The sequence below is a fragment of the Oncorhynchus keta genome, chromosome 32 (genome assembly GCF_023373465.1).
Source record: "Oncorhynchus keta strain PuntledgeMale-10-30-2019 chromosome 32, Oket_V2, whole genome shotgun sequence".
Classification (NCBI taxonomy): domain Eukaryota; kingdom Metazoa; phylum Chordata; class Actinopteri; order Salmoniformes; family Salmonidae; genus Oncorhynchus; species Oncorhynchus keta.
In genome coordinates, this window is record NC_068452.1 from 6394594 (window position 1) to 6403556 (window position 8963).

Below are 8963 nucleotides of genomic sequence, written 5' to 3' on the forward strand. Positions count from 1 at the left end.
CTTCCGCCTGGCACAGACGTCAGTTCAACGTCTATTTTTGATTTACATTTGGTTGAGTTGTCAACTGACGTGAATTCAACGTGAAATCAACAACAATGTCACCATGTCATTGGATTTGGGTCAAACGTTGGGTGAAAAAAATACGAAATTGCTGTATATTGATGACTTTTTTCAAATTCAATCAGTTTTCACGTCATCACATTGCATTTTTTGTTGTTGTAATTACGTTGATTCATCCGGTTTTTGCCCAGTGGGCTAGGCCTACTAGATTTACCAAAGACACCACTAGATTTACCAAAGACACGCGTTTATAAACCCAGGGTCGTTACACTATATTGGCTGTCGCTATAATCTGTTTCCCCGACCATTCCCAGCAGCTCAGTGATGAGAGGGAAAAGTATCTCATCTCGCTCCAAAAGGGAAATGAAATATTTCCAATGACATCATTCTAACGGACCTTTGGCGCGTTTTCCCTCACAGTATTTAATAAATATTCATGTCATAGCCTCGGGGCTTGTTACACAACAACATGTTAAATTAATTATTTGAATCCATTTCCTATTCTTTTAGCACCCCTCGGATGCATGGTGAGGGTTTGAAAAACGGTAGTTCACCGTTCCTTTTCGTTTGACTCCGCAAGCGTGAGGACATGCTTGCTCTTTGAGGAAATGTAGCCTACATGGACTCAATCACTGACTAATCATCTATTTGCTTAGCCTATGATAATGTAACGTTTCATGCATTTACTTTGCCTAACGTTTTTCGGTGGGTTGCTGAATTGGGTGACAAGATATTGTCTATTCTTGCATGGATGTGCGAACACGAGAAGACAATGAATTATAATTTAAATTTGATGCAAGTGAATAAAGTAACTCCTTGCAATGAATATGTCAGAGAGACATTTGAACCGGACTCCTCAGTAGCCCCCCTCACAAATGAAGAAAAAAAATCCATAAGCAGAATTTCAAGTTTTACAAGGCATCCAGGAATCCAGACTAAGGAGTCCAGACTAAGGAGTCCATACTAATAGCCTAATGCAATACTTTTAATTTGAATGCATGTCATGCATAATCGATTGTGTGATAAACACACAGGCAGGTAGATTCATTGTATGGGTGACACAGCTCGTCCCCGCGTGGGAAATAAAACATGACACTGCACCAAGATTGCAACTGATAAACCTGTGGGGAAATATGGGGATGAATGAGACACACGCCAACTGGTGGAAGGTGAAAGAGAGACAGAGAGAAAAAGAAAGAGAGACAGACGGACGGACAGAGAGAGAGAGAGAGAGAGAGAGAGAGAGAGAGAGAGAGAGAGAGAGAGAGAGAGAGAGAGAGAGAGAGAGAGAGAGAGAGAGAGAGAGAGAGAGAAAGAAAGAGAGATAATACTCAATGGGATAGTCAGAGAGAGGGACTCTGCCAGGATCCTCACTCTAGGGACATGGGGAGTGGCTTCCTTTAAGGTGGAACTTCAGGCACATAGGCTATACTTGGCCTAATGGAATACACGAGTTAGCTCAAATTCATATATGACTTCGAAACGACTGTAGTTGAATCTAATTTTTTAAAAATTGGGGTGGATTTAAATGCCAGTTCACCTTCAGAATGTAAAGAATGTAAAGCAGACTGCCATCTACAAGATATTTACTCCTGGTAAAACCAGTTCATCTTCTACTTTCACTTCTGCATTTGTAAATGTGAATTGCAGACCATAATAATAGCAGCCTAAGAAACTCAATCCTAAAACAAGTATAGGCTTAGTAGCAGTGCTTTATCTTACTCGGTCCTGCATTTCCTGACATAATAGGACACGACTCACGTTATGCAGTGGTGTAAAACATACATAATATGCCTCCAATCGTCCCGGTCCACCTTAAATAAAAGGCTGGACGTGATTAAGCAGAGCAACCTGCTTCCTCCCCACTGTGCTGCAGAGAACCTGCCTCAACGCTGCACTCATCCCGGCTGTAGCTAGCCTATAAAAACTAGGACAAGCAGAGCTGAACCCTCACAGCTATAGACAGGGGACAGCTCCGTGGTGTTGAAACCAACTGCCTGAAAACACACTTAGCGGCTGCAACACCACACACATGCCAGGAAACATGCCTGGAATCAGAGAGGGACACTCTTGGCAACTTTTCCTACTTTCTTTCTTGGTTTTGGAGGGGTCGACGCAAGATTTCGGACAGACCCAGTTTATTTGCACGTCTGTGCCCAAGGATATGGACTTGTGCGCGGCTACGATGCAGAACAGCGGTCCGGCGGAGGACTTGAAGACGACTGTGATGCAATTGAGGGAGACCGTGTTACAGCAAAAGGAGACCATTATGAACCAAAAGGAGACAATCAGGGAACTAACGTCCAAGTTGAGCAGATGTGAGAGCCAGAGTCTGCCGGAGGCGGGAGGCCGGAGAATAGTACCGGGCGCCAAGAACACTATGGGGGACGTATCAAGGGGTCCTCAGGACACTCTCGCTCAACTAGGACAGACTTTACAGACTCTCAAACAGAGGTTGGAGAATCTTGAGGTATGCATTGGCGTTTGTTTGGCCTCCCTATTTTGACCTAGTAATTTGGAATGCAGGTTGAGCTTTCAATCAACTTTGAATCCTTTTTACGCGTTTCCAATCTGCTCAGTTGGTTGTATAGCCAATAGTGCTCAATGTGCTAGTTATAAGTGCTCTATATAGTTGTGAATTGCTTGCTATAGGGTTATTTCAGTCCAGTCGCAAATGCTATTGACCTATTTAAAGCTATTTTTCCGCATCCAGACATAAAGTAATTACTCTAGAGCACTACATAAAGCAGCACCACACTCCCGATAAGGACAGATAGACGCCTCATCTTTGGACCAATTTATGCATTTGATGCAAATTGCCGAGGCAGTAAGCCCTCCACAAACGAGCTAAGCACCAGAGCTTTACCCACCGCGAGTCCCGCCTCGCACGTGTAGGAGTGTTTATTTAAACCCAAAGTTATTTTAATCGTCTCATCTTGTCTGTTTCTCTGTCCTTGTTCCGTTATACAGCAATACAGCCGAAACAACGGTACGGCCCAGGCGAATAGTCTGAAAGACCTGCTTCAGAACAAGATTGATGATATGGAGAAGCAGGTGCTGTCCCGGGTCAACACCCTGGAGGAGACCAAACCGGGTCAGAAGAACGATACGGACCAGCGGAACCGAGTGGAGTCCACGCTAACTTCCGTGCATCACCGGATAACGGACCTAGAGAAAGGTGAGTGAGCTATGAGGCAAAGAGATCCTACCCAAATGTACACAGTCAATATAATAGTTATGTTCATGTGAATGATTATAAAAACGACTAAACTGCGGACATTATTTTGATAATAATGTGTGCATAAAGTGTTAATAGTAAAACAAAACAATAATCAACATGTGGTGGAATTCGCTCGCTCAATGGCTTATATGTCTAAAACAATGCCAATTTATAAAAACAACCCTGCATTTAACTTGGTTAATTGCCTGGCCCACATGAGGAATCACTCCAACCCCGCATACCACAGTAGCTTGTCAATACAGACAGTGCCGCAGCGCAGCTCTCACCACAGTGCGTAAGGGGAGATGGGAGATGGAGAGGAGGTGGTAGCTGCATTGCTTTGCATATATCATATTAACACAGTGATGCCACGCAGGGATACTAATTCACGTGTCATGGAGCGACAGCCAATGATTGCTTTATTTCCAGTGACTGTGAACGAGAGTCGTTGGTTTTGTAGGGGACATAGCGCTCAGGAACTTTACAAGGGTTTTAACGATGTGCGCAGTGCTTGATAAAGCGCGCACAGTGTTGTAGACGGACAGGCGCATTTTGGAACATCGATCAAGGTTTAGTTCCATACCTGACAACCCCAAAGGGATGGGGAGAATGAGGGGGTGGAGGTTAGGAAGGGATGGCGCGCGTGTGTATGAGAGAGAGAGAGAGAGAGAGAGAGTTTGCCCTTCTCACGTGGTCACATCATACCGCTCTGAGAGAGATGCACAGTCTGTTCTAAGCCAATTATATAAATCAGAACATCGTCAAACTAAAAAGAAAGGAGAAAACCTTTAGTTAGGGATCGAAAATCTCTACTGGTGGAGCAAACAATGTATACGAATAAATCAATCAATCGCATGATATGACGTAACTGACTATAACATAGGCCTATGAGTGCAATGCAAATGATATAAATCACTGAAAGGTTAACAAGTAGACACCTACGTTTCGTCCACAGGTGGGAAAGACAACAGACCGCTGGACAAGTTCCAGCTGACATTCCCGTTGAGAACCAACTACATGTACGCCAAAGCCAAGAGAACCCTGCCGGAGATGTATGCCTTCACCGTGTGTCTGTGGATTAAATCTAACGCGTCGCCCGGGGTGGGCACACCTTTCTCCTACGCTGTCCCAGGGCAGGCCAACGAGCTGGTGCTGATTGAGTGGGGAAATAACCCGATGGAGATACTCATCAATGATAAGGTACTGATCGCTGACAGAAATGGCATATTCTACACAGCATTTGGTTCTAGGCAAAATGGACAGATCGCCATGCGCACATGTGGTGTGCCAGACTCGCAAATTAAACTACGCAGCATTACGCAATGTCTGGGAAAGTTATGAAGACGTGACAAGCAACTTAATTATACACATATTTTATTCGTAGCCAGTGCCATGTCTGAAAACATGAAAAACCTTAGCAATCATTCGTTCTAGGCCAGGCCTATTTGTACATATAGTAATGGGTGCGCTGTCCATGCTGCAGGTGGCCAAGTTGCCGTTCATCATCAACGACGGGAAGTGGCATCACATCGGTATCACCTGGACCACGCGCGACGGAATGTGGGAGGCGTTTCAGGACGGAGTGCTGCGGGGCAGTGGAGAGAATCTGGCGCCGTACCATCCCATCAAGCCGCAGGGGGTCCTCGTACTGGGACAAGAGCAGGTACGAGTGTTCACTAAATGAGGAGGAACTAACTTTGTGATCACACTGGTATGCAAGTTGTGATATATTATTGAGATAAATGGCCTGAGGGAAATAATTATACCCATTAGTAATGAAAATATTAGAGCACGTTTTTTCTCCAATTATCAAAGGGAGGAATATTCATATAATGGGATGGTTGAGAGACCTTGACGAAATTGTCAATTAAGACGTAGCCATCTAATTAACAAATGAAGGCCTTCGAGCTAGAGATCGTGGAATACCTCCCCACTAAATTGGGACAACACACAATCCACTTCAGATAGAAAAGTAGCAAATCTTTAGCAATTAAAGAGTAATAGGCATATCTTGTCATGCAAAGCAAATAACATATGGTTGAATTTGAATTTGGGCTTCGGCGGTGGTGGAACTGTCACGAAGAGTGTCTGCTTGGTATTATCGTTTTTTGAGAGCTTGAAATAGAAATCTATGCATTTCCATGGTATAGGACAATTGTATTTCTTCCTAATACAGTACAGTGTGATTAGCCTAGTACACACATTTGTAATAGATTGGTGCGTAAAAGAAAGGCCGCGTGCCACTAACCTTGAACTTGTCATCTTGTTCCTCCACAGGACACGCTGGGGGGAGGTTTCGACGCGACACAAGCTTATGTGGGTGAGCTAGCAAATCTCAACATGTGGGACAGGAAGCTTTCCATCGGGGAGATTTATAACCTGGCAACCTGCAACAGCAAAGCGCAAACTGGCAACGTATTCTCTTGGTCGGAGTCCAACATTGAAATATTTGGTGGCGCTACCAAGTGGACATTCGAGCCGTGCCGTGCACTCAACTGAACTGCATTCCGACATGAGACCAAGGCCAATCCGATTTATCTGTATTTCTTTTGAGCATCTGTCGTTCTTGTCTTCATTAATGCGTTTCGTTACAGACAATTTGGTATGTATTTAATGATAAGCTAAAATCTGGGATTTCTATTAGATATTTATGTACGAAACAACTTTTTTTGATCTTGAGAAAAATCTAATTCGTCTTGGAAACCTCAGTTGGACAGTGTTGGTATCTGTTTGTTTGTTTTTCTATTGGAGTTTTGTTGCAAGCGCACTTTAGCATTTTTGATTCGCTTATTTTGTCTTGGACTGGCAGCTGGGCAATCCACGCCTTATGTTGGACAATTCACAGCAGAGGGCGGAATTTATGAAGCCAGCCTCTGGAGTGGAACTCACGCTGTCTGTCCAAGTATTGTCAGTATTTGACGCCGTGAAATGATAGAGCGCCCTTCAAATCCCTCAACCACCCCTCCGGATCTTGCACTGTGAATGACGAGAGCCATGTAGTGAGAGGACGCCGAGGGTACCTTGAAGGACATTGCAAAGTCGGACTGTAGAAATCATTTGTAATTGTCGTTCGCTTCAAAGTGTTGTAAACGAATGTCGTTAATTGCCAACATGCTACAAAGCCTGGGTGCCTTGGGCAGGTGCAAATATTCAGCACATAATTTTTATGTTGCAAATTATATGTATTGTTTGTTTTGTATTTATTTCGAGGGAGGGCGGGAGAGTTTCTTGTTATTATTCTGATAAATGTAATTTAATTGAGGTTTGTTCACGGATATGATGACGTGTTTGGGCAGGTGTTTGTACTACCGGTATCTGTATTCGGAATGTTATGGAGTCTGTATAGTAACCGCATGACTGAGTGACAGAACGCTGCCACATCGTCGTCGACATCTGCTTGACTATCCTTTCTGGGACTGGGTGGTTTTCTACTGGATTGTTATATGCTCCAAGCATGGCAACACTGAAAGATATGAAAAAGATCTAATTTTTTAAATAAAATTGTGATACATAAGAGTTAAAAGTGTATTAATGGGCTGGCATTAATGATATGCAGCAAAAGGTGTGGATGGGGGAGAGAGAGAGCTGGATAATGTGGGAGAGAAAGGGAGAAACAGAGAGAGCAAGCGAGAGAACGATAATTATTGCTGGTTAAATCTGACTTAATGTTGTCACATGGTGTAGGAGAAAGACCGTTAGTGCTGGATAAGTGAAAAAGCACCTGAACTCAGACTGAAGGTCAGAGAGGTGCTGGGAACAACTGAAACAGTATGTGTGGTGTCTCTTTTTAGCTGACTGCAGAAGACAACACTACCAAATGCTTTGTGGTGTGTGCGTGCGTTTGAGGCGCGCACATTCTACCCTAATGAAAGCGAGGCTGTCGGAAGAAGAAAACGCCTAGTCATATCACCCCCCCTTTTCAAGAGTCAGCTCAATCGGTTGCAAATGCAATCTGAACCAAACCCACAGAAAGCACCATGCTATACTGTAGCCTATACTGCTCTATTTCATTCTGTATCCGTTTACAGTGTTGTGTTATGTGCCATCCTCTCCCATCACATGCATCATGTAACAAAACACTCCAGTCCTGGATGCTGATGGTCTTGTACTTTGACAGTTGCTGCATTGAGCTGAGTCAGTTAATATTCGTTGTCACCCACGTATCAGATGGTGTAACGAACATCTCAGAGAAGCACTCACATTTAACTCAGCCTCCTGCAGCATGGCCTTTGGAGAAATTGTGCGGCTTGCACCGTCATGCTTGGCTTGCTGTTACCATAGAAATCTATGACCGTTACTCATAAATCCCGTGGGTAGTTAGTTACCCAGAGGGAGAACTGGGAGGGAAGGCCTCTTTGAAAGACCAGTTAGAAAAATGATCTTCCCTGAGGGCCAACATTGATCAGATAGCGAGCAATGAGCAGCTATAGGCCTTATTTAGTAGGTAGCCAGAGGGAGATATGGGAGATGTAGTCCCTGATAGAAAGAGAAAGAGGTCCCTTGAGGGGACAGACCCTCATTAGTTCGGACAGAACATTCACACACAGCCTCACTGACCCAGAGACTCATTATCCCAAGGTGTACTACCTCTTAGCCAAGGTCAAGAGCCCAGCAACAAAGTCATGAGGTGGGAGCTCTCCTTTAGAGAATAGGTGTCCTTGCTCTTCTCACTATCATAATTTTACCCTCATACAGAACACACACCAAACTGGACTGGTTACACCTGAGGCCTGTTTCTGAAGGGGCGAGAGAGTACATTGGACTGGTAACAATGCTGGAGAATGGTTGGAATCGCATAATGAGTCTAGGGGGTGGCCTAAGACGAGTGGGTTGAACCAACAGTAATTCAATAACTTATGGGGTAGCTCGTTTTACACATTCAACACAGGGAGCCAGGGGTGTCATCAATCCATTATTTTAGAGGGGGCGCATAGTAAGTTAGGATGGAGGGGGGTGGTCCGGAGGGGTCCTGATGTAAGGGGTGCGTGACTGGCTGCAGAGAAGTCAGGCGCAGGAGAGCAGAACTGGGTAATAACCGGAAAAGTTTCATATACAAAACCAACGGCACCCAGAACAACAAAACATGGGTTCAGGAAGAGAGGAACCGACTTCGGCGGAAGTCGTGAGTACCCACTCTTGACGCGCAGCTCCAGCAGCGTGCCAACACCGGCCTCGGGGACGACCCATGAGGGCGAGATGCAGGGCGATCCGGACGGAGACGGTGGAACTCCCGCAGCATTGAAGGGTCCAACACGTCCTCCACCGGAACCCAGCATCTCTCCTCCGGACCGTACCCATCCCACTCCACAAGGTACCTCCCGCACCTCAGACTCCTGGAGCGGGCCAGCCACCACCGGCCTGAGGAGAGACACATGGAATGAGGGGTTAATACGGTAATCAGGGGGGGAGCTGTAACATGTAACTAACCTCGTTCAGTCTCCTCAGGACTTTAAATGGCCCGACAAACCGCAGCCCCAGCTTCCGGCGGGGCAGGCGGAGGGGTAGGTTTCGGGTCGAGAGCCAGTCCTGGAAATAAGACCTCAGAAACCGACCCACATCCTGGTTAACTCTCTCCACCTGCCCGATACTCTCGGGGTGAAAACCCGAGGTAAGGCTGATCGAGACCCCCAGACGTTCAATGAACGCCCTCCAGACCCTCGAAGTGAACTGGGGACCCCGATCG

The 8963-nt window shown here is 45.4% G+C and overlaps 1 protein-coding gene across 1 annotated transcript; it reads left to right on the forward strand.

Annotated features, from left to right (window-relative positions):
- The first annotated feature begins 1948 nt into the window (after window positions 1-1948).
- Window positions 1949-6796, forward strand: LOC118364939 (neuronal pentraxin-1-like). Its single transcript, XM_035746773.2, has 5 exons — window positions 1949-2530; window positions 3031-3238; window positions 4236-4480; window positions 4764-4943; window positions 5558-6796. The coding sequence occupies exons 1-5, from the start codon at window positions 2093-2095 to the stop codon at window positions 5777-5779; spliced, it is 1293 nt and encodes a 430-aa protein (XP_035602666.1). The 5' UTR covers window positions 1949-2092; the 3' UTR covers window positions 5780-6796.
- The last annotated feature ends 2167 nt before the right edge of the window (window positions 6797-8963 follow it).